General features: G+C 35.7%; 1 protein-coding gene across 8 annotated transcripts in view; it reads right to left on the bottom strand.

Annotated features, from left to right (window-relative positions):
• LOC138712126 (protein masquerade-like) overlaps positions 1-26,660 on the bottom strand; it is a 74,864-nt gene extending 48,204 nt beyond the window's left edge. Inside the window, exons 1-6 of one of the 8 annotated variants that reach the window (XR_011335643.1) lie at positions 25,315-26,656; positions 20,839-21,056; positions 18,656-18,941; positions 15,068-15,372; positions 11,379-11,564; positions 9,275-9,488 (exon numbers count right to left, since the gene is read on the bottom strand). Coding sequence is in view for 7 of the 8 variants with exons in the window: in XM_069843595.1 (XP_069699696.1) it covers positions 9,275-9,488; positions 11,379-11,564; positions 15,068-15,372; positions 18,656-18,941; positions 20,839-21,049 (1,202 nt within the window). In the remaining variant the exon portion in view is untranslated. Of the gene's footprint in view, positions 1-9,274; positions 9,489-11,378; positions 11,565-15,067; positions 15,373-18,655; positions 18,942-20,838; positions 21,057-25,314 lie in introns of those variants that run through there. The other 7 variants (XM_069843595.1, XM_069843620.1, XM_069843571.1 and 4 more) reach the window with 7 other exon arrangements.
• Between the last annotated feature and the right edge of the window lie 305 nt (positions 26,661-26,965).

Genomic DNA, 26,965 nt, shown 5'->3' with positions numbered 1-26,965 from the left:
TCAGTGCAAATTTAATAACAATAATAACACAATGGTTTTTAACGATTTACTTCACTGCAATGAGTATATTACCAATATTCTATCAGATCTTAAAATATTTCACTTAAACATTCGTAGCATCAACAAAAATTTTTCCGAACTCTGTGTTTTACTTAATAATTTTTCCTTTTACTTTGATATTATAGTTCTAACTGAAACCTGGCTTGATCATGACTCTGGCTATGATATTAATGGTTATAAAAAATTTGTTAAAAGTAATAAGTATAATAAATGTGATGGTATAGTTGTATATTTTAAGGAAAACATCGTAGTGTCTTTAAGTGATATTGACATTTCCCATTGCAACGCTATACATTTTCAATTAACACTTATTAATGATACTCTTGTTAACCTAACTGCAATTTACAGATCTCCAAAACTATGCAAAAATGAATTTCTGAAAAATTTTGAAAGCTTCTTGTCAATATACAAAGATTTAAACAACCATGTTATTCTGGGTGACATAAACATTCAAATTTTAGAAAATAGATTAGATAATTTTGGCAACACGTATTTAAATATCATGCATGAATATGGATACGTGAAATTCTTAAATTCCATTACTCGTCCATCATCCAATTCATGTCTTGACCATATTTTCCTAAAAACGGGAAATAACTTAAATTTTATACCTGGAGTATATGCAAGCGCAATAACAGATCATTATATGACTTTTGCATTGTTGTCAATCAGTAATAAAAGTATTAGCAGAGAAGCCACTGAACCTTCGGACAATTATAAGCTAATTATAAACCATAAAAGCCTAATATCAAATATTAATAATATTAATTGGGAATCTATATTCTACAATGAAGACGCAGATACATGTTTCGATAATTTTTATAAAATACTCTGTAACCTAATTTGTAAATATTCTAATCATATCCCTCTCAAATTCTCAAGTAAGTACAAAAAAATTGAACCTTGGATTACCACAGGTATTGTTAAATCAATACGATCTAGGGATAAGTTAGCTAAGCAAGTTAAACGAGACCCACAAAACATTGTTTTATTAAATTACTACAGAAAATATAGAAATATTCTCACTAATGTAATAAGAAATCAGAGAATCAAATATTATTCTGAAAAATTTAACAAAAATAAAAATAATCCAAAGCAATTTTGGAAGACCATAAACGAAGCTACTGACACCCAATGTAATAAAAATAGTATATTAAAGACAATTATAAGTCGAAATGGAATAACAATTGAAAATAAGGAAACTATCGCAAATGAATTTAACGATCATTTTACTAATGTAAGTCATGACATCGTATCTAATATAAAAAAGAAAGTATTTGGTACTCATCACTATAAGCTTTATAATAAAAGTATATCATCTATGTTTATGTTTCCTGTAAACGAATGTGAAATCATTAATATTGTAAACAGTTTAAAAAATAATGTGGCTCCTGGTATTAATGGTATTACAACAAATACCCTGAAACTTATTATCGAAGCTATTTCTAAACCACTTGCCTTTATATTTAATTTGTGCATATCTCAAGGTGTATTTCCCTCAGCCCTAAAACATGCTGTGGTGATACCAATTCACAAGTCTGGTGACAAAAGTAATCTTAATAATTACAGACCCATTTCACTATTACCCAGTCTCTCTAAGGTATTTGAAAAATGTATAAAAACACGGTTAATAACATTTTTAGAAAAAAATAAACTACTAAATGATAATCAATTCGGTTTCAGAAAAAATTTGTGCACTGATGATGCTATTATGGCAGTTACCTCAAAAATAATTCAACAATTAGATGTAGGAAATAAATGTCTAGGAATTTTTCTAGACTTACAAAAAGCTTTCGATACGGTCAATCACAGTATACTTTTGAATAAAATGGATAGATTAGGAATTAATGGAATTGCTTTAAAATTATTTAAATCTTACTTAAGTAACAGAACTCAAGTAACTAAAATAAATGATCACCTTAGTAAATCACATAACATTGATATAGGTGTACCTCAGGGGACGATTTTAGGTCCTGTTTTGTTTTTAATATATATCAACGATTTACTTAAAATTGACATTGAGAAATATTCTGGTACTCTGTATTCTTATGCTGATGATACTGTGGTTATATTTAGCGGTTCGAGTTGGAATGAAACTTATCAAAATTCTAACAGTGGTATTAATATTATTAAAGAATGGCTGGATGCTCACTTACTTTCTTTGAAAGTTTCTAAAACAAAATTAATACCATTTTCATTAACATCACATGGCCTTGAGCAACTAGAAATAAATAATAATATAAGTATAACTATACATGATTGTAACCTACCTACTTGCTCAAGTAACGCTTTGAGTATATCCTCACAAGTTAAATATTTAGGCATTATTATTGACCAACATTTAAAATGGGACAAGCATATCTTCTTTCTGTGTAACAGATTGCGTAAAACAATCCATAAATTTTCCATTCTACGCTCTTATTTACCTGTTTATGTTCTGCGTACTGTGTACTTAGCTCTGTTTCAATCAATAATTCAGTATGGTATTTTAGGTTGGGGAGGAATGGCAAAATCGAGTCTCCGTCCTTTAAATCTGCTCCAAAAAAGAATTATCAAAATTTGTCTATATAAACCTTTTGATTACCCAACAAAATTAATTTTTCAGGAATTTGGCGTATCAAATCTAGAACAAATTTATAAACAAAAATTGCTGATTTACTTCCATAAAAACCACAATAAATTTAAATTTGATCCTCATGAATACCAGACGAGACAAAACTACAGTTTCTTTCTAAATACTCCCAAATGCCACACAACTGCTGGATTAAAACACAGCAGAAATTTTGGACCCAAAATATATAATACATTAATTAGAGCTTACCCTGAGCTAAGTACACTTAACACACATAGATTTAAGAAACAAATCAGATTAATTATTTAATTGTTTAAGCTAACTGAGTTAAAAATTGATACTCTAATATTCATGTACTTTTGTATTTTCTATTTGTATATAGACCCTATTATTACATGCTGTATGTATTTTACCATTTATTAATGTGATTGTGCTCAATGAACTCTCGTAATTTTGTGATATATTTTGTATAACTGATCTGAACTGCGCCCGAGCACGAGCTTCTGCTCTTTCGGGCTGCAATGCCTAATGTAGCTCAAGTGTAAAGTATTAATAAATATTATTATTATTATTATTATTATTATTATATTCTTCAAGTATCAAATGAAAAAGTTAGTCACTGAACACGCCCTCTTCTACTATGACGATTATAATTTCAGAATAATTAAATATTGTGTGTTAAAAAATAAGTAAACTTCTTTACTCAGCAACACTGATACTATGAACATGTAGCATGCACAGAGCTGTACGACTGCAGAAGTAATTTTGTGGGCTCTTTTACAAACTGTAGGCCTATACATAGTGGTCTAAAATTCAGTTCCTGAGTAATGTTTCACAGCTGCTAAATTTTTCTTCAATCACTAAGATAACCTCCAAATTGTAATCATTTTGTCCTTTCCTGAACATTAATATGTATTAAAAGCTAAACAGACGAAAATAACAAAGACATTGTGAGCAAATTCAGGTTATGGGGCAAGTTCGCCACATTCAGGAAGGGTCAAGGGTCGTGTCTACAAGCAAAAAATCACATTCGTAATGAAGGGTACACTTAAAACATGTTTCATTAAAAATATACATTACCGTGGTAAAGGGTTTTAGAATGGAGTGCCATAGTTATTCATCCCTTTGGTTATGACTGAAGGAATTTCAACTAACAATTTATATATAGAAGGTGAACCATATGTAATGTCACCAAATTCAGGGGGTTATTCTTTGAGATGAATAATTTCAAGGAAAAATTGTTCTGGAGCCGGGTATCGATCCCGGGACTCTTCGCTTAGCGCGCAAACGCTCTTCCGACTGAGTTACCCCAGGAACTATACACGACACCGTCACAATTCATCCTTTGTATCCACACGACGGTGTCTTGTATAGTTCCTGGGGTAGCTCAGTCGGAAGAGCGTTCGGGCACTAAGCGAAGGGTCCCGGGATCGATACCCGGCTCTGGAACAATTTTTCCTTGAAATTATTCAAACCTGCTTTACAGGGAGCTACTACCTGAAAGCCAGATTTGTATATTCTTTGAGATATTTCAAACACAAAAAGTTTAATACAATTTTACTAGTTTTTGCTTCATTTTCGAGATAGAAATTGTTTCATATGAAACATTTGATAGTGTATTTTGGGAAAGTCGTTGTCAATATAAGAGAGCAGTGTATTGTGATAATAGATGATTTAAAGAATTTTAGTTTTGTTCTTCAAATGTGCAGAAATTAGATCAGAACAAATGTAACTTTTCGTTCTGCAAAGGAATTTTAAAATGAACAGTTTCCTTGTCCGTGTATAATGACAATAACAAATTACGAACTAGAAAGATTCGTTGTATGTTGTGTAGACAAGCTAAACTGTGGTGCTATCTGATCTCGTGAATGGAAACACTCCATTTCCAGACTCGGGTGGCTATGCATCAGGTACTATTCATTCAAACTCTATCCTTGTTCCATATTTAAAATCCAACACACTTTTGGCAATCCCACGTAACTTCACTCCACCACAGTCAGTGTCCTGGCTTCATTTTACTGATAACAGAAATCGTCAACTTTAAATAAACATTGATCATGATCACGAGCTGTTATATACTGTACACTCTACAAGAAGTTTTCACTCTGGCCTCTTTCGTTTCTGGTAAATATATGTTCTGAAACTACAGTTTATTTTTGTGTTGAAGTGGTTACAGAGAAATATGATCAACTGTTTTATGGGAAAAGCTGTAGAGTGAATGTAGGATGATAGGATCCACAAAACTGCAATATACAGGGTGTTCCATTTATATTGTTCACTCAAAATAATTTTTTTTCTTAGACGCCAAACAAAATATTATTTTTAACAAAAGTTGTTGAAGTAAAATGGAGGATTAATACTGATTAATACTAATGGGTGTGCATGTGTGTGTGTGTATATTTCTTTTACTGGGTTATTTTACAATGCTGTATCAGCATCTCAGGATATTTAGTGTCTGAATGAGATGAAGGTGATAATGCCAGTGAAATGAGTCCGGGGTCCAGCACCGATAGTTACCCCGCATTTGCTGATATTGGACTGAGAGAAAACCTCGGAAAAAATCTGAACAAGGTAATTTGCCCCAACTGGGATTTGAACCCGCGCCACCTGATTTTGCAGTCAGACGCGCTGTTACTTCACAGGTGTGGACATATATCTCTTTCTTGTAACCTTGTTCACGAAGGGGATACAGGTAACTTAGTTACATTTTTCATTTCAATTTTTAAAATCATCTGGGAGTCATTGTCCTATAAGCATAATCTTTGATGACCTCTGTCCAGGCATCTCTATATTACCAGTTCTTATATATGGCTGTGAATCTTCAACTAAGCGGGATGAAGTTACAAGAGAATGAGAAAGTTACACAACGCAGAACTGCATGCATTGTATTCTTCACCTGACTTAATTAGGAACATTAAATCCAGACGTTTGAGATGGGCAGGGCATGTAGCACGTATGGGCGAATCCAGAAGAAATGCATATAGAGTGTTAGTTGGGAGATCTGGGGGAAAAAGACCTTTAGAGAGGCCGAGACATAGATGGCAGGATAATATTAAAATGGATTTGAGGGAGGTGGGATATGATGGTAGGGACTGGATTAATCTTGTTCAGGATAGGGACCAATGGCGGGCTTATGTGAGGGCAGCAATGAACCTCCGGGTTCCTTAAAAGCCCTAAGTAAGTAAGTAAGAAATACACAGTATGTTCATTCAAGAACACTCACATTGAATAATTTAGATGTGCATGGGTACAATTTTGAAGAAAAACACGTCGATTTAGTTTTCGAGAGGGGAGTGCAGAACCACTGCTGACTGACTTTTCTGTTACACCCCTTCACTCCTCCCACACATTCCCCTACTTTTGAATTTCAAATTGTACTCCGTATCTTTATAGACATAATTTTAAAGAGGATGATAAACCCTATCTGTCTACTTAAAAAATAATAATAATAATTTGGTCCAGTTATTTCTGAGATAGAGCCAAAAATGTAACATTTATAAAGAGCAACAATACGATTACAGGGGTTAAAAATGAATATAAGCTATGTATAACAAATGACAATAAATAAAGATTCAAAAAGGTAGTTCATGACATACTGATAAATACCCAAAGATCCTACACACGTGATGTCACCTAACATGTTAAAGTGTGCATAAAAAAATCCACCAGACAACATCCCATGACAAGAGGAACTCCAGTCATACCAGACAAACAACAGACTTGTTTTCTAGTGCACACAGTAACAGCACAGTATCTTTATAGTATGTAGGGCTGAAAAAAAGTGTTGGTTATAGGCTAAGGTGCAATGTACGTAGAGCTCTGTGTTTACTAAATGTTTGTGTGCACACTCGACTGTTCGCACAGTCCGCTCCATATGAATGAACTCATAACAGAACTTACATTTACTTCTCACTTTATAGATCTCTTGTGTATGGAACAAGTTTTGATGGAGAAATTATTGCAATAAGTGAATGTCTCAGGAATCTTCTATGCCACATCAATAAATTTAAGAATGCAGTTATATTGTCAGACTCCAAAGCAGCTATTCTATCAATAGTCTCTACACACACACCTTCATCTCAAACAGCAGAAATAACTAAAATGCTCTCTCAATTAATATCACTCAATAAAAGAATTGTATTCCAATGGATACCATCCCATTGTGGAATCCTGGGAAACGAGAATGCGGATGCTTTAGCAAAGAAGGGCAGCACTGCTACTTACAGACCTGTTACTAAATCTACGTATTACTCTGTGAAAAGATTTATTAAATCTACATACTTAGACTTCAACAAACAAAATTTGATAACACAATCCCAAGGGAAAAAATGGAACTCTCTGCATCAAAATCCACAGTTAATTCCCGATTTACCACGAAAATCGTCTGTAGCTGCATTTAGATTGGCAACAGGCCATGATTGTTTGGCCAAACACCTGCATAGAATTGGAATATATCAGTCCCCTAACTGCCATTGTGCAACTCAAACCAGGAAATGGATTCGGAACACCTCAAAATCTGTGCTTCAGTGGCTGGTCATGATAATATCTTTGAAAAATATTGGAGTGCAAGAGGTCAAATGACTTTATTGTCAAACGCCTGGCATTAGAAAACAACAACAACATTTACAGCATTACTTGTGTTTCAAATTAATTAACTCGGAACAAACATTATATTTACCTACAAAAAATATCATTCTTATCAATTAACTCAAACACAACATTTTCCCCGTGTTCTGAATTCAGTCGCCTTATTATCTGTTCTCCATTGGATTTTTGTTTCGGCATTCTGATACAACCTCACGTCACTTAAGCAGGTCTACCATTGAGGAGTGTCGACTGTTCACTCAGTCTGGTCCTTACAGACAGTAGAGACACCCAGCAACATGATGCATTTTGTAAACAATGTAGAGTGAAACCTGTTCAAATCGGAACCTGAATAATTCGGAATCTTGTCTATTTCGGAACAATTTATTGGTCCCGGTGAAATTCGTATGTATTATGTGTAATTTTACCTGAATAAAACGGAAACTGTCCAACCTGGAAACGGAAGCTACTGTTCAAAATGGAAATAATATGTTGGGCACACTACTTTAATGTAAACTATATTTCGAAACAGCATGTAATTTCAAGGAATATACGAAATATGTAGGTCACCAAGATAAAAACAAGGCTTCTTTGCAAAATTTTAGAGGGTACGAGGGTGTATTGGCCTGTCCCTCATAAATTTTATTACTCTGTTGAATAGGCAGATGAGTCCCTTCAAAGATTTTCAATGCTTCACACCCGTATACTGTCGTAGCTAGACAGAGCGCAAGTGTAGTGATTTGCTGGTAAAGAAAAAATTATGTAAAATATGGCATTAACATTAAGTGATGAAGTAAAAGTTATCGAGATAAAGGAAAATGAGAAACGAAGTGTAAGTGAAACAATGTTGATGGTCGGTTGAGGAAAACTCAGGTGTGGCACTTAAAAAAAAAAAATATAAAGATCATAATGAGTGAGTGGTTTGCGGCCAATATTGGTGAAATAAAATGAACCAGAAAGCAACTGTTATGAGGAAATAAAGGAACTGTCGTGGAAATGGTTTCTTCATGACCTTTCAAAGAGCATGTCAATTTCTGGATCTATTCTGCAGAGCAAGCCATTGAACTGGCAAAGAAATTAGATAAGCCAGAATTTAATGCTTCTAATAGATGGCTCCAAGTCCAATTAATTAATAATGTGCAGTGATATGCAGTACAGTATTAGAGTATAGTGTTAGTATTAAACTCAGTGAGATTAGTAAACTTTAATAGTATTTAATGACTAATGAGTGAGTTACGACAACATTTATACAGAAAATGAGATTTTAATCAAAATGATTCACCGACAGAATAAGCGACAGAAGGCTGATTTAATGTGAATAGTGTTAAACGGAATTTTTTCCACTTCTTGCAGTTTCCGGCATGCCATTTTGTTTTTCATGTATACGAATGAATAATACGGAAACCTGTCCACAACAGAAAAAAAAATTAGGACCATGTCACTACCATCTTGAACAGATTTTACTGTATATAGAAATTATTTACTATCCTGACACCTATACTTTTCTTCAGCTCTAATAATATGGTCTGATATCAACTAAACTTCAATTCATTAGACCAAACAGTCCAATCAGGCTATTCCTTATATAATTTAACAAAGGGAAGGGAATTCAATCGCTTACGCACACCAAAGCATGTTTCTGTGTGTGGAAACTGTTCACCACTATGCTCTATTTATTTTATTGGATTATTTTACGACGCTGTATCAACATCTCTAGTTATTTAGCGTCTGAATGAAATGAAGGTGATAATGCCGGTGAAATGAGTCCGGAGTCCAGCACCGAAAGTTACCCAGCATTTGCTCAAATTGGGTTGAGGGAAAACTCCGGAAAAAACCTCAACCAGTTAACCTGCCCCGACCAGGATTCGAACCCGGGCCACCTGGTTTCGCGGCCAGACACGCTGACCGTTACTCCACAGGTGTGGACACTATGCTCTATCTAGTGAGAGAATGAACTGATGTAGACCATTCAACAGCAATTACAAATCGGAATGTGTCTTGAGGTGACCAATATGCTGAGATAAAAAAAAAAAAAAAAGAAGAAATGAAAAATCTTACTTGGTGACGCAGTGCGCAGCTGTGAGGACCCACTGAGTGCCAATGAGAGCACCGCCACAGAGGTACTGGTTCAGTGAGTTGATGAGCGCCACCTGCCAGCACCACTCAGCGGGGTCACCATCCTCACCACCCACCAAGCGGCCCTGGCATGCTGTGCCCTTCACCCCACACACGTACTTGCTGTACACCGGTGGGCGTGGCGTTGTGGAGCTGCCTGCAACACGAGATCATCAATAACAACCACCACCACCTCCTCGACTCTCTATTGAAATCCTCAACCAGGCTCCAGGAACTTCCTTGTAATGTGCTGTGTGTGCAGTATAACCACAGTCTAGTATATACAGTCACGAAGCTCTATACATAGTAAATATGCATCCATAAATAGTTGCTAACCACTAGGATCGCTACTATTGCCTCATTACAGACAATGCGAAATATTACCAGCACAGTCTATTGTTCCTAGCACCCTCGCAACTCAAGCTTCGTGACTGTATATACTAGACTGTGGTAGAACTGCTTTCTCAATCTCAGGTAGAACATTTGTTGTCATGGTAATTGTGACAGTTGAGTAGCAGGTGGCTTTGGAATTGCTCTTGTAGCAGATACAATGGTTGGAAGCAGTTTACAAATGTTATGAATTTCATTTGTCAGTCTTTGACATTTCTTAACTTTAAAGGGAGAGGATGTGAAATTTGAATTTTTTTTCCTAATTGATGCAAAATTTTCATTTCTTCTATGGAGAAATATCATTACTTCAACAACTTAAATTAGAGATTAGTTTTTGAAAAAAAAAAAAAAGAATACAGTAATTCACTAAAATCGATATATCTCAGACATTTTTAAAGATCAATTCATTTTACTCCTAAAAGTACGTTCTTTAAACAGTCTACAGTGCAATTTTGATTCATTCATAGTTTCTACCCAAGGGCAAATCTTCCACTGAAGAAAAAAAAACACACACACACGCACATAAAAAAATAAAATTATCTAAATCAACAATAAGTCTTTGAAATCCCACTGCTAATTATGTATAAGTGTAAAGACTTCCAGTAACAACAAAAATTGTAACTGGATTTGAGGATAAACTTTAATGACACATAAACATAAGATCTTTGTTTGTGTGTCACAGTCATTGTGTTACGTGTCTCAAGTATTTTTCTTATAAAATCTGTACATAAATCAAAATGTTGTCCATATAAGAGGTTGATTGTTATGTGATGTGTCTAACTTTTACATTTATGTAATGTTAAAAAATGAAATGGTTTTGACGAGATATAAACAAATGTCCATTTGAGCATGACACACGGACTCTCAACCTTTCTTCGTAATAACTGTAATCAAGCACGAAATAATAATTGTATTAAGGTTTCTACGAATTGTCATTATTAAAAAAGGTCAGCACTTCATTATTAATTTAATTTAACATACAGAAGTAATGATTTATTTGCCTTAAATGTGCTTTCAAATATGTGATTTCTAACAGATAACTTCGCGCTCTTAAACTACAGAATACTTTGTGCTTTTCCTCCCACATACGTGTTGTTACATAATCAGTGTTGTCAGATTCAAAAAGTTCGGATCGTAATGAAAAAATGACATAAGCAGAGATTCGTGAGATTTTTCTTTTTCGTGACAATGTCGCATTTTTATGGCATAATAACCCGAATAGACTAAGAACTGTGTGTTCCAAATATCATGCATGTAGCATTAATAGTTTCAAAGGTATACAACTTTACATACTGCATGTCCAGATCAATTTTTTTTTTTTGTTATAATTGCTTTCTAGATTTAAATTAATTGATTAATTTCCATTTATACCCTTGTCCACTGCTGTTTGCCATTTGTAAAGCTCTGGTGCACAGAGCTTTTAAATCACACTCATCTTTGATTGCAATTTTCCCGTTATTTTTAATTCTTTGCTTTATTCCGTCCAAAAAATTTCGTCGTCACTAATATTGTTGTAAACCCTGTGCTACTCTACTGTTCATTTACCACTGTTGTTAGCACATTAATATTAACAGTAAATAAATATTTATTTTCTTTTTACAGTTATTGTTATTGTCGATACAGGTCATTTCTGCACGGAATGAGGAAGGGCACATACCTGGCACGTGTGTGGGTGCAGGGTGTGATGGAGGAGGCCGGTAGTGCGCAGGGACCGTGTCGTTCCTAGACAGCTGGCTGCTGCCCCCTTGCTTCTGCTCCAGCTGCTCCCATATCGCGCTCTTCAGCGCACAGCACTGGGTGCCAGACTTGCGGCAGCGGAACAGATCTGTCATCTCCGCATTTCCTGCAAAGCAATGATATGAATGTGATAGCACTTGCCATTCCAGTTTTACCAACTTTTGTTAAACCTAATGGAAGAGATGTTTCATCAACTGTTGTTATTCCTAACATCATGTTAAAACCACTCTTAAATTAACATAGCATACTCCCATAGTTAACTTCTTAACGTTCTGTTACAGCGTGTATCATGGCTGCCAGAGAACATATGTTACAAGCTGCATTATTATATCGACATATATTTGCAATGAAAAAAAAAAATAGCTCAAATCACTACTTCAGCATTTTTAATTAGTTAGGGATATGTTCATAAATACTAAAATGATATATATTAGATGTGTGCTTATTAACATAAGCGTTAATGTAATTATTAATATTCCCTCAAGAAGAAACAAGAGTGAAGAAAGAAGACCGTGCATGGAAGAAACTGCGGAAACCAGAGAAGAGGCGGCTTGCGGGATGGTAACACAGACTGAGAGGCGATCGAGTGAAAGTGCTGCAAAGAGAAGCATCTGTGGCTCATCCAACAAGTGCAGTGAAAGTGAAAATCGTGTACAAATAGTGCAACAGTCCTTAAGTAATTCGAGGCGCGCTAGAGGAAGTGACATAGCGTCAACACTGATGAGGTTAGCGGATTCTACCGAGGAGGATGAAGTTGAGGACGATCACTTAATTAGAGGTAAAAGGCCATATAGAAACACTAGCAGAAAAAATTATGATCAATAAAATATAGATAATGATAGAAGTACTGAACAAAACTATTTACTAAGAGGTAGGCAAAAACAAAAACTTAACTTTCCTATAATCATAAAATAAAAAAAAAAAAATTAATCTGAACAAGAAAGATGTATTTAGAAGTAAAATTATTTTTTTTAAGACAACATTAAATTAATTTGTATATACAAGACTTTTAATGTCAATAAGATTACACATTGAATAAATTTAATAAAAAGTAGAATAGAATTAAACGAAACTGTGAGCATGGAAAAGAATGTTGTAACTGTAATTGATATTGATTTACGTAATTAATATGTCAAGTGTGTTCACATTTATGCTACAAGATGTATGTATAAATAAGCAAATAACTTGCTGCCAAGCATGTAGCAGGAATTTAGACTGACCTACTGCACTCACTGAGAAATACCGATTCAGCTATTGCGGTGTGCTGGCTATATGTCAACAACTGCTAACCTGGATGCAGTGTGATGACATGGAAGAATTAGTTAACATTACATAAGTGAACCTATTACTAAACATAAATATGAAAGTTATAGAACAGATTTAGAAGACTAAGGTAAAAAAGAAAAATTGATTTTAAAAAAGTTTTGTCAAAAGGAGCAGATAAATAAGTTCTAAAGTTTTAACGGTTATCACGATTGGTTTAAACATGCACTAAAACCAGACTTAAGTGCAAGTTTGAACCAATAAATTACTGAGATTTGTGATAGATTAAGTAGTTTAGAAAGTTGTATATTTATTATGTGTAACTACTTTTTGTATATAGATTCATTTTGTTAAATTATTAAGTTTGTCCTTTTGTGAACTAGTATCAATAAATCTAATTATTAATACTCAGATATAATTGCACATTTTCAAAACGATATTTCTTTACTGATTTAACAATTTACATATATCATCATCATCATCATCATCTTCCTAACAAGTATTAGGCCAAGTGGCCTGTTACAGTAACAATTTACATATAATTATGACTAATTATGTGTGAAAATATGTTAGGTATCTAAGATACGAGAATAATGTTAACGCTTAAAATTGTATTCAGCATTACAATCATCTTCATTTTCTAATGGTTCTACTAGATCCCGAATAATTGAAAGTACCACCCTTAGATTTCAGATGTTCCACTGTATCTTGTGCATGATCCTTCTTACCATTTCTCTTAATACTTTAATAACAATGATTTGTTTCATAGTTCGTGTTTTCACATCCAAATGGCGACTGAAATCCTGGGTTAACGAAGCCCATGCTTGTTCCTTTTCCCTTATGGAAGTTCCATCACTACGTTTGTCTTCAATTATATTCTTACAATTAGTTGCTAGATGTGTTTAAATAATTATGTTTCTCAGATGAGGTGCTCCTTACACATTTCTTTTTCTCGATTTCCATTATACAGTAATTATATTTGACTCTGTAACTTCCATAATGTAAAAATACAATTTTCCGCTAAAACAAATGACTACTCCACAACTATAGGCACATTCAGAATACTTTCACACAATCACTGCCTCTTTGATTCCTGTTACATTGCTCTTAACATCACATTACCTAACCAAAATATTTCAAATGGTTTGTGAAACACTATTACACTAACAAGATTTTTTTTATTTTAAACAACATGTTATTTAACATGCTATTAGCGTTATTTTAACGAAGTTCAGTGAAACTGGGCTACATGTTTGAATGTAAATACACCTTAATACCTATTTTTGCATAGCAAAATGTCAGCTTGAATATGGTAGCTAGGTTATGTTTTATTTAACAATGCTCGCAACTGCAGAGGTTATATCAGCGTCGGCAGATGTGCTGGAATTTTGTCCTGCAAGAGTTCTTTTACATGCCAGTAAATCTACTGACATGAGCCTGTCGCATTTAAGCACACTGGCTCGGGATCGAACCCACAACCTTGGGCATAGAAGGTCAGCGCTATACCAACTCGCCAACCAGGTCGACTGGTTGCTAGGAAACGATGTTCTTATGACAACTGACGTCTGGTAAACTGCTATGATAGCATAATCTATAGTGTTCAATCACTTTATGATTTATTATATCTATTGCAGTATAAGATTACGCGCGAAATTTAAATATGGCGCACATAAGGAACTACATAAAAATTGTGGGTGTTCGACGAAAACGGATTTCATTTTTACTGAGAGCATGAAAAAGTCATTCCAAATGATACTTCGTCATGTAAAGCGCCAAAACATGCAACCGTGTGTAATGTACCATTCAGTAATATTTGTAAAATAAATTCATGTGTCCACGAAACCAGGTGGCCCGGGTTCGAATCCTGGTTGGGGCAAGTTACACCTGGTTGAGGTTTTTTCCAGGGTTTTCTCTCAACCCAATACGAGCAAATGCTGGGTAGCTTTCGGTGCTGGACCCCGGACTCATTTCACCGGCATTATCACCTTCATTTCTTTCAGATGCTAAATAATCGGAGATGTTGATACATCGTCGTAAAATAACCCAATAAAATGAAATAAATAAATTCACGTTTAATGCAAAAAATTGGAAAAAAACGAGCAAAATTCGCGACAAATCAGGATCTTAAATGTGCCCACAGAATGAGTCTAGTTCGTAGCTATAAACATTTTAACCCTGACTCGATTAGCAGAAATTCGTGAAAAAATTATCACGTGTTTCTAGTAATCACACCTAGATAGGCATTACTGTGAGGCCAGAAGCAAAATGGAGCATTAGCAGCGAGCCAACTCTTCCTGTTTGCCACAGGATTTCCCCTGCACCCACATGCACAATGCAGTGTCTTACTGAAGCAGGTGAAGGACAGATATGACACGATGCAGGATCCTGTGCACTCAGGTCGGTCGTCAGCAGGAGCTGGAGTGGTCGTCGTGGTACTGGTGGTAACAGGCGGCCTGGGCCGGGGACGCGAGGGGGTGGCACTGGTGGTGTGGTGTCCCCGGGTGTTGTCACAGCACAGTGAGCCACGCTGGCAGTTCGAAGTGTGGGCGATCAGCACAGAGGGACGCTCGCAGAAAGCGGCCATGATGTTGATGAGGCAGAAGCCAGGACACCAAGGCAGAGGCACCTGGGAAGTGGTGGTGGTGGGACGACTGAAACAGCAAACAGAAGAGGACTGCTGATGTGCAGAACATCCAGAGAGGATCACGAATTCCATCACACAATTTAGACTAGATAAAAAAAGGTATCCCCGTAACATGCCATGAAGGCACTTGGGGGGCATGGAGGTAGAGCCCCATGCTTTCCATGACCTCGGCACTTGAATGAGGTGGTGTGGTCGGCACCACGCTCTGACCGCCTTTTACCCCCGAGAAAGACCCTGTACTCAATTTTATAGGAGGCTGAGTGAACCTCAGGGCCATTCTGAAAGTTTGACAACGAGAAAAAATCCTGTCGCCACCTGGAATCGAACCCCGGACCTTCCAGTCCGTAGCCAGCTGCTCTACCAACTGAGCTACCCGGCCGCCAATTCAGAGGGAGTTAGTTGATATACAGGGTGATTCACGAGGATATTTTCAGAGTTACATTAATTTGAAGTTGATTGTAAAATACCATTATTCTTTAATTTTAAGGGTAAAAGAATATTACAAATAAAGAATGAACCATTAAGGAGAATTTTAAGGGTAAAAGAATATTACAAATAAAGAATGAACCATTAAGGAGTATCATTTATTTAATTAACTAGTATTCTCAAGCTAAAAATGCGTTGTGAATTCCATAGTTGTTTCGTACAGAATTTTTTTTTTTTTCCGATTTTTATCTACAAAATTACATTTGCTTATGCACTAATCACAACAACTGTTACAAATCACGCCACTCTTGTAAATTCTTTAAGATTGTACATTACTTACTTACAGGCTTTTAAGGAACCCGGAGGTTCATTGCCACCCTCACATAAGCCCGCCATCGGTCCCTATCCTGAGCAAAATTAATCCATTCTCTATCTTCATATCCCACCTCCCTCAGATCCATTCTAATATTATCCTCCCATCTACGTCTCGGCCTCCCTAAAGGTCTTTTTCTCTCCGGCCTCCCAACTAACACTCTATATGCATTTCTGGATTCGCCCATACGTGCTACATGCCCTGCCCATCTCAAACGTCTGGATTTAATGTTCCTAAATATGTCAGGTGAAGAATACAATGCGTGCAGTTCTGTGTTGTGTAACTTTCTCCATTCTCCTGTAACTTCATCCCTTTTAGCCCCAAATATTTTCCTAAGAATCTTATTCTCAAACACCCATAGTCTCTGTTCCTCTCAAAGTGAGAGTTTAAGTTTCACAACCATACAGAACAACCGGTAATATAACTGTTTTATAAATTCTAACTTTCAGATTTTTCGACAGCAGACTGGATGATAAAAGTTTCTCAACCGAATAATAACAGGCATTTCCCATATTTATTCTGTGTTTAATTTCCTCCCGAGTATCATTTATATTTGTTACTGTTGCTCCCAGATATTTGAACTTCTCCACCTCTTCAAAACATAAATTTCCAATTTTTATATTTCCATTTCGTACAATATTCTGGTCACGAGACATGATCATATACTTTGTCTTTTCGGGATTTACTTCCAAACCTGTCTCTTTACTTGCTTCCAGTAAAATTCCCGTGTTTTCCCTAATCGTTTGTGGATTTTCTCCTAACATATTCACGTCATCTGCATAGACAAGCAGCTGATGTAACCCGTTCAATTCCAAACCCTCTCTGTTATCCTGGACTTTCCTAATGGCATACTCTAGAGCAAAGTTAAAAAGTAAAGGTGATAGTGCATCTCCTTGCTTTAGCTCGCAGTGAATTGGAAACGCATCTGACAGAAACTGACCTATACGAACTCTGCTGTACGTTTCACTGAGACACATTTTAATTAATTGAACTAGTTTCTTGGGAATACCAAATTCAATAAGAGTATCATATAAAACTTCTCTCTTAACCGAGTCATATGCCTTTTTGAAATCTATGAATAACTGATGCACTGTACCCTTACACCCCCATTTTTTCTCCATCATCTGTCGAATACAAAATATCTGGTCAATAGTTGATCTATTACGCCTAAAACCACACTGATGAGTTAATTAAGATTGTACATTAGGATGCTTAATTAAACCGTAAAGAATCAAGTTCCTAAAGTCGTATGATTGTAACAAATTTTATGTTTGCTTAAGAATGATGTGATTTTTAGTTAAAAATTGAAAAATAAAATCTGTACAAAGCAATTCACAACATATTTTTAGCTAGGAAATTAAAGAAATGATACTCCTGAATAGTTCATTCTCTATTGTGATGTTCTTTTACCATTAAAACTAAAGAAAAAAGGTATTTTACTAACAACTTCAAATTAGTGTAACTCTGAAAATATTGAGATTAGGACAAATGTTTATATGACAGTTTTTGCTCAGAATGTCTTCGGAAATATGCTCCATAAGTAGCAGTAAATCCTCGTCAATCCCTGTATGTACAAGTTATTAAGATAATTTTGTGTTGCTGCAGAACTGATTTCCAAACCCTCATGGCAAAACAAATTTTCAGCAACCCTGATAAGTGATAAAAAAGTCATAGGTCTGGCTGTCTGTCCTAACTATTGTTCAGATTTTGTTTATAGTCAGCAGTCAGTCAATTTATCAGGGAATGATGTACATGAAATATAATAATTTTAGTACTAGTCTGTCAATGTTAATGTTATGGTTTATTTAACGACGCTCGCAACTGCAGAGGTTATATCAGCGTCGCCGGATGTGCCAGAATTTTGTCCCGCAGGAGTTCTTTTACATGCCAGTAAATCTACTGACATGAGCCTGTCGCATTTAAGCACACTTAAATGCCATTGACCTGGCCCAGGATCGAACCCGCAACCTTGGGCATAGAAGGCCAGCGCTATACCAACTTGCCAACCAGGTCGACTAGTCTGTCAAAATATAAATGTAAAAATATAATAGAAAGATAAGATATGTTACATTATGGATTCAGACCTCATTTGCAGCAGATATCCTCCCTTTTCTAAGGAAAGAAATATTTAAAAAAAGTTCTCTGCTGGATTATTTTAATAAGAGGTATGTTACTTTCAATGTCCTGCTATTTAAATGATTCAGAAGAAGACAGTCAACTGTATCGCACAATTCAGAGAAGAGGGCCATTAAAAATATCACACAATTCAGAGGGTGTCATGAACAGTAACAGCCAATAAAACTACAAGAATGCCACATTATTTGTTTCAATTTTTTTCTGCAAAAGGCCAGTGCATTCTCACCAGACGGTTTTAGAAATACAAACAATCTTAATCGAAATACTGACTGACTGTTCACAAAGCAACAATTTTATGAGATAGGGAAGAGCTCGCCCAGACATCTCTCAATCAAGGCTTCAACACAAAGCGTACCTGGTGGTGGTGGTAGTGGTGGTGGTCGTGGTGGTGGTGCCTCCACCAAACTGTGCAAACTGTGTAGTAGGCTTGGGGTCCCGTGCAGGCGGTGCGGGTGATCCGGTGACACAGCAACTCCCTTCATCAGGACAGTGAGCCTCTGAATCCACATCGTCACAGAAGAGCGCAAACAGACCGCTGACGCACTCCCCTCTGCAGGGCCGCAGTGGCCGTGGAGACGTGGCCGGGGGCCTTGACGTGGCAGTTGCTGGTGTCTGCACTGCTGAGCCACTGCCCACGGCTGCTATGGCAACAGATCAAACACTTATCAAGGCCTCCTCTGTGCTTCAGATACTTATCATATAAAATGTCATCTTCTTATGTTTTTTATTGTACTCTTTAATATTTATTCTTATGATAATAATAATAATAATAATAATAATAATAATAATAATAATAATGGTTATTTCAACTGACAGAGTTAAGGCCATTCGGCCTTCTCTTCCACTCAACCAGTATGATAGAAAATTACTACCATGCTGTGAATATAACATAATTAATACAATACAATTCTTTTCATCTTCACAACACCAATAAAATAATTATGTAATAATAATAATAATAATAATAATAATAATAATAATAATAATAATAATAGTCATACCCAAATTAAATTAAATTATTAAACTCGATCACAATTGAGGGGCTTAGAACAAAAAGCAGGCAAGTGACATTATTAAAAAATGAGGTCAGTGCATGTTGTGATAGCCCAAAAGGATGTTTCTTTGGGATAAAATCAGATACGTGATCACACTGTGCAGTGCTGCTATATGGGCATCATTTCACCAAACTAGTGTGTAATATTCCATTGTATGTAGAACTTTAACTGTAATTTCCTCAAAACTAGGTTTCAGTCACTTACCTGCTTTTTGTTCTAAGCCCCTCAATTGTAACTTCAATTTGACTGCGCCCGTAAGAAATCGTTTACCCTTTTCTTGAAAGTGGTTATTGTCTGGCAGCCCCTAATCTTCTGAGGTAGAGAATTCCATTCATGGGGGACTGAGACACTGAGACAGTAAAAGAGGATGAACAGTGGGATGTTCTATGGGCAGGAATTGCTAGGATTTGGCTCTCCTGTGACCTTGTGTTTAAATTGTGATTGGAGGATAAGTAGTTAAACCGGGAACGAAGATAATTTGGAGTAGAAGTGTGGAGAACTCGAAACAGAAGAGAGAGTGAATGAAATGTTCTAGGCTACTAAGTTGCAGCCAGGATAAAGATTCTTATCCTATAGAAAAAGTTTAATAAATAACTGGAATTGTTCATGTTCTACATGTTTTAAAACTGTCCCCAAGTCTGCCTCAACTTTGTTAGTAGTAAAAATAGTTAAAAAATAATGTGTTAGACAGTGCTAGTGTCAGTAGAAGGAAAGTCTGATTCTTTGTATATATTCAAGATGGTTTCAAGCTGTGTAAAACAGAAACTGTATCCTTCAAAAGCTTTAAATCCAAAATTGTGGTGAGTACTTTAATTCAATCTGAACTCTGTGACAAATACTATTTACTTACAATTAGAGAGCGGAATTTTAGGCCCTAAAAAGTCGCATTTTAGGCGCCTAAAATAGGCTCTTAAACTCCTTTATTTAGGCTCAATAAAATAAAAAATAGGCTTTTCTATTTGTTAAAGAATGTCACTAATATAAAATGTTTTGGTGGAGATGGATTACATTTATATTTATTATTGAATTATTATTTGAAATTTTATTATGAAAGTGGATTTAATTGTAATTTTTTGTAGATTGTAATAATGATTTTGGCTCTAAAATATGTACACATCGCCTGTTGCTCTCATTATTATGGAACATTTATTTAATGCAAATTTCTTGGATTAAAAGAAACTTCCACACATTTCACAAGGGTACACAAAATGAAGACATTCTGTCTTTACGTTGGTGTTTTTCATTCACCAATCACATTTCCATAGTTTGCTTCACAGTAGATGATCAGCACCCATTGTGGCTATTGTGTCGCTCACTGCTGTACTTACAAATGATGAGAAAAAAGGAAGGGGGTTGTTATCTGTCTTGGAATGTAAGAGAGTGCTTATTCGGGTACAACCCAGCGAGTTTGTATTAAATTGCTGATATACAGAGGAAGATATAATAATAATAATAATAACAATAATAATAATAATAATAATACTTCTTTTACATGCCAGTAAATCTACTGACATGAGCCTGTCTGAGGCCTGCCCTGGTCGACTAGCATTGCGGTCCATGATCACGACATTGGGGGGCAGCTCCCCATCGCCGTATGCGTCCCTGGACACACAGCAGCGCAGACCCAGCTTGCACAGCTCTGTCACGGCCAGCACAGCCTCACAGTAGTCTGCGATGCGCTCCGCCACGCACATGCCTTCACTAAATGCACAAAGTATCATGTTGCAATTCTGTTCACAGTTCAGCAGATACATGCAGACAGACATCATGCTAACAGAGCCACTCAATCTTTTCAAAGACGCTGGAAACAAAATTATGTTCAGTGGAAATCAGGAAATCAATGTTTTATGTTATGTTATACGGGGCAGAATCTTGCACATTAGACAGAATACACGAAAACAAATTATTGGCTACTGAACTGGACTTCTGGCGGAGAGCAGCGAGAAAATCAAGAAGGGAAAAAATAAAAAATCAGGAATTGGAGACATTATGGATGTAGAAAAGAACGAAATTGAAGTAAATCAAGTAAGAAGATTAAAATCGTTTTGACACGTGAACAGGAAGAAAAATGGAAGAATACCGATGATGATGATGATGATGATGATGATGATGATGATGATGATGGAGTGGACTGCACAGGGAAGGAGAAGAAGAGGAAAACCAAGAGAACAATGGATGGATGACATCAGAAGGAGTATGACTAGAAGAGATCTTACTGAAGAAGATGCTGAGAACAGAAATTTGTGGGGGAGCAAAATTTCTTTGCGTGAAGGATAACTACTGTATTGTAGAAAACTAATAATAATAATAATAATAATAATAATAATAATAATAATAATAATAATAATAATAATAATAGAAGAAGAAGAAGAAGAAGAAGAAGAAGAAGAAGAAGAAGAAGAAGAAGAAGAAGAAGAAGAAGAAGAAGAAAAAGATTTTCTTCAACATCACAATACTTTGTCCCTTTACTTCATATGAAAGTAATAATGCTTAAGCAAAATTAAGGATATACTTAGGTGAAATTTTGTCGAAAAAAATTGGCTTTATTTTGTAACTAAAAAATGTTGTAGACCTACATGGTTCAGAGAAACGCTTCACAAATCAATCAGCTGTATTCCGGCCGATATTCAATTAAAAGAATGCAAGCTTTGGATGGCTCTTTAAACTTTTAAGCTCAATGTTCTCTATTTCCATTTTCCTTACATACTATAACTTACTTCTGATTGAGGTTCTGGCTGATATGTATATACAGTATCTGTTATTAAAGAGTACATCTCACTTGACGATATGTGTCAGAGGAAGAACAATTGTTTGTAGACATCTGAAGTCTGACTAGTGTAATATGTTGCTGATATGTACATCTATTATCAGGCAGTACATCTCACTTGACGATATGTGTCAGAGGAAGAACAATTGTTTGTATGCATCTGAAGTCTGACTAGTGTAATATGTAGCTAGTCGGCGATGTATGCAATGGAGGCGGAAAGCAGATAATCTCCTACTCCATTATTTTCTGGCTTAGTTGCCTCATAAGTGGTGCCTAGTGGTATCACTTCTGAGGTCCAGACCTGTCTTCGGACAGTTGACTAAACTTACATACTGTTTCACTAAAAATGCTACTCCTACAAATTTTGTACCATGTGCATGATTTTTTGTAGGTTTTCTTAAAGGTGTGTTTAATAAACCCAGCTAACTTATATCAGTATTTTCCTTAAACCTCAACATTTTGGGGGGGAAATATTTCTTTCTGCTAAACATCACAATTTTTACCTATTTTCACATTCGACTAGGCCTACATAAAATAGCGTTTTCTTATCTTTGAAGAATAATCTGAGAAAGTAGGGCCTAATTATCAAGTTATGTTTAGTAAGTTTGAAAAATATATAGAGAAAATTTTTGGCAAATGTTTTGAAATTTGTACGAGTAGTAGTGATTTTTCGAAATATAGCCTAATTTAAATTTATAAAAATTTCAATAACTCACATAATTCTGTACCTACAGAGGCTGTTTAAAATAAGATTGCTATGTGGACAAATTTTCAAAGATCTAAGTTAGCTCAAAAGGTTTATAAAATTCAAATTTCACCCAAGTGTGCCCTTAAGGAAGGTTTTTGTATCTTTCTCATTAGAAAATATCACAGATTACGGATTTATATAGGTACTGTAAAATTAATTACATGAAAAAGACCAATGATAAGTGTTAAGCTCTTAATAACAATGAAATGGAGGGGCTAAGTCTTACATGAAATGAAATTTATGTAGCTAAAAGTCGTAGTTAGTTTCTTGATAATTACATAGAAAGCATTGGCCAGGCCATCTTCCTGTAATAGAGGTCCAGGAAACATACTTTCCGATAAGATTGTAAAGAGGTTGACAATATTTCAACCATAAGGAAATCTTGAAAATTTTTGTACCTTGAGCATTGTGTACCTTGAAACATTTGCTTGTTTCTGATTTTTTTTTGTTACCTAGCCAACTCAAACTGAAATAGATTGTATAGAAAGCCTCTAGGTAGCTCTGGTCATAGTTCCAGTTTGATTTATTACAAAGTGTGAGTTCTGTCGACGAAACAATTTTTTGGTACCAAAAGTAAATATTTAGTTCATTGTTATATGTTTTCTAACACGAAACTAAATCGTATTTGTAATTATCAATCAAGTACAGTGTGTTCCCTATTATCTTGTGAGTAAATACATAATTATGTTAATTTCCATGATTAGGGCTAAATTTATTCTCATCTCTAGTTTAAACATACACCCTCTTGTACCTTCGATCACAAAACATCTTGTACCAAGGAACATGTTCCAAAGTACATGATGCTATCGGTTGTTTTTCTTTTATTTTAAGATCGTGTCACGAAGTAAGTCCGGAGTTAAGAGGCCCCCAATTGATCCGGATGCCTTGAAGAAAGCTGTTCAAGCAGTGATGGCTCCTCCAGGAAATAAAATCTCAATCAGAGAAGCCTGCAAATGTGGCAAATACATTTATTTAATGATTGTCAGTTTTTCCAGCTATATTTCCACCTATATTCCTTATGTTCCAATGTTTCAAGGTACACGAACCTGTTGCGCAATGGAACAATTTACATATCCCTTCATTTTATTTTTTATTTTTTTCATCCTTAATAGATCTGTAAAAGAGAAAAATAACTGTAGGAAGTCGTAAAGGAATCTTCAATAATTTTTTCAAGCATTTGTTCATTTAAAAATTTCATTTCCAAAACTTAAAAAAATAAAAAAATAAAAAATAAAATGTGAAAAGTGATTCAAGGTACAACAGTCCCGTTTATGTATATATTTGGTAATGTATGTGCCCTGGGAGGAGTGAAGGAAAATGGCCTGGCCGTTGTTTATTACATAATCAGGCCTACCAGTTTCTTTTCTGTGCACAATTCTAAAATTTGAAAAAATAAACGATGAGTTACCTTGGACTAGCAGTTTTTAGGGAAATGGTACATAATGGAGGAAAAACAGATTTGGGAGAAAGAGAGCTAAATTTGATAGAAAGGTGAAACTTCAATAACCTCTCACACCACACATGGGAGATAAAACGTAGGTACTCAGAACAACCTCAAAATTGTAACACACCACTCCAGAAACACGACGCGATCACTGCGAAAGCTATTAACCCACCCAACCTGACCCAAATACCTTCCTCTCCTTTATATACCAGACAGAGAATTTTCACCTACATCTACACACACAATGATGTTATGTTATGGTTTATTTAACGACGCTCGCAACTGCAGAGGTTTATCAGCTGGATGTGCCAGAATTTTGTCCCGCAGGAGTTCTTTTACATGCAGTAAATCTACTGACATGAGCCTGTCGCATTTAAACACACTTAAATGCCATCGACCTGGCCCGGGATCGAACCCGCAACCTTGGGCATAGAAGGCCAGCACTATACCAACTCGCCAACCAGGTCGACTCACACAATGAAGATGCAATTCTGTGATATCAGCACGTCATTACATTATGCTGACGACAGCACTCCTGTCTTTACTATGGTCCGGGATAAATCGATCTACCAAAAATCGTTTGTGCAAGCCCTGATCACTACAGGCTATAACCCGTTATATACGTGATCAGAGGTGCAAGGCATACCAAAATTCTGAACAAACCAAACCTATTCTGTCACTGATCTTCGACCTTACGAAAATTCGCGTATTTATCTTTCAGATACTGGCAGCAGTGATAACTTCCCAAGAGTTCTCTGCTGGATATAGTTAGGATGGACAATTTTATTGAAAAGTTCCTTGAGTGGAATCATGGAAATGTATGTATGAAACGTGATATACTTAATGTATGACGCATGTATATTTGTAAAGTTACTTAATCTCTCCCTCCCTCCATTTGATTATGAAATAATCCAAAGCAAGTCCCGTGTGTGGTACGAGAGAATATCAAAGTTTCAATGACACATACATAACACAATCTTGTTTCCAATCATTTTCAAACCTTGAAATGTTCCTGCTTCTTTGATTTCATTCTCTGCTCTTCACTTCTTTTCGCACTCAAACTTTTCTGACACTTCACACACATGAACTTCCGCTTCTCAACACACTGTTTGTCCATCTTCAGATATCTTCTTCATCTAGCATTCACTTTCCTAAGTATATTCATCCTGTAATTGATTGGCAGACTGGAACTGCCGAAGAAAGTGTTTTTTCTTGCCGGATCCTTTTTTTCTGCAATCTCTCCTCGTGCAACGATGAAAGCACCGACCATGACCATCCACAGTTATATTCACTTCACGCCCACAACACACACATGCCTTCATTTTCTTTACTACGCCGTGTCGGTGTAAAAATGTCACCAATTCATTATTATTGTTCTTGTACCTCTCAACAAATTCAACAATTATGGTATTGCAACCCTGGCAAACCATTCGTACAATATTACACAGTAAAGGACGCGGAATAAAAAGAAATGGTGCTTAGTACAACGCGAAAAATCTTCCGATTACAAAAACGAAATAATAAACTGATATTGCAAACGCAAAATACGAACAATATTACAATCTGCGAAAGTCTTCAATCGAAACTAGGGCTGTTTTCGGTATATTTAATCTCTTAACCAAAGGAGGGGCAGTTCCATCTTTTTACTTTTCATTCATTGGTAGTAAGTCTCCACGCAAGATATTTTATCACCTATTTTTGGAAATTAACAGGCTTATTTGTAGCCTTTGCTTTGGTTTCACGTATTTACGAAAGACACATTTGCGACTGGTGGAGTGGGATTCTGGTTGTCACACAAGAAATGTATCTCATTTTGACCTCTGCACTATGTTCAATCTCTCTATTTTGCGAAATTCTGTGTTCCTAAAACTACTGCCACAATATTGAACCGGCACTCACACCTGAACTTACAGAACTAAATACACCAACTTCAATTAGATCTAATGGAAATTGGTTGAGTTGCTTAACCTATTTTGTGCGGTAATCCATACATATTTTGTTTCTGCACACAACTACGTTGTATCGTTCACACGAATTATTACATATCTTGTACGCGCACATACACACACAATCACCCAAAAACAATGTAGTTTAAACACGGAAACAGCATAAAACACCTAAAAATTATAATATATGTACTCATCGCTTGTAAACAATCATATTTTGTTCCTTATTTCTCGGTCGACTGTTTAATATATCGATTGCAGAGGTAGCAACAAAATAAATGAATAACAATAATATGAATGCAAACTTCTGATTCGACTGCGGTCATTGATTCTAGTTTAAAGTTTCACACGTTATATATGGTACTCTTCGCATAACTTTTCACACATTTTACACACAATTTTCGTCCCCGACGTAAAGGTACACAACTTGTGATGGAAACCACAGAAAAAAATATAAGATGGTAACCATGAAGCAGTAGCACGTCACGACCAATGTCGCCAACGCAGTCTGATACACCAACAGATATCATTTGGCTAAACTGGTGGGAAAATCTGCCGGAAAAATAATATTCTATTGCTAGGTTGGAGGGAAAGTATAATTTATCAATATCATCAATCATTGTTGTGGATCTCGAGTACTTTGCTACTGTGGCAACAGATGTCACTATATCAAGAAAGTGCACTGCCATCTATTCCAAAAATTTA

This window comes from Periplaneta americana, chromosome 2, assembly GCF_040183065.1.
Source record: "Periplaneta americana isolate PAMFEO1 chromosome 2, P.americana_PAMFEO1_priV1, whole genome shotgun sequence".
Classification (NCBI taxonomy): domain Eukaryota; kingdom Metazoa; phylum Arthropoda; class Insecta; order Blattodea; family Blattidae; genus Periplaneta; species Periplaneta americana.
The sequence above is the reverse complement of the archived record's forward strand: the minus strand, read 5'-3'. Positions and strand labels throughout refer to the sequence as shown.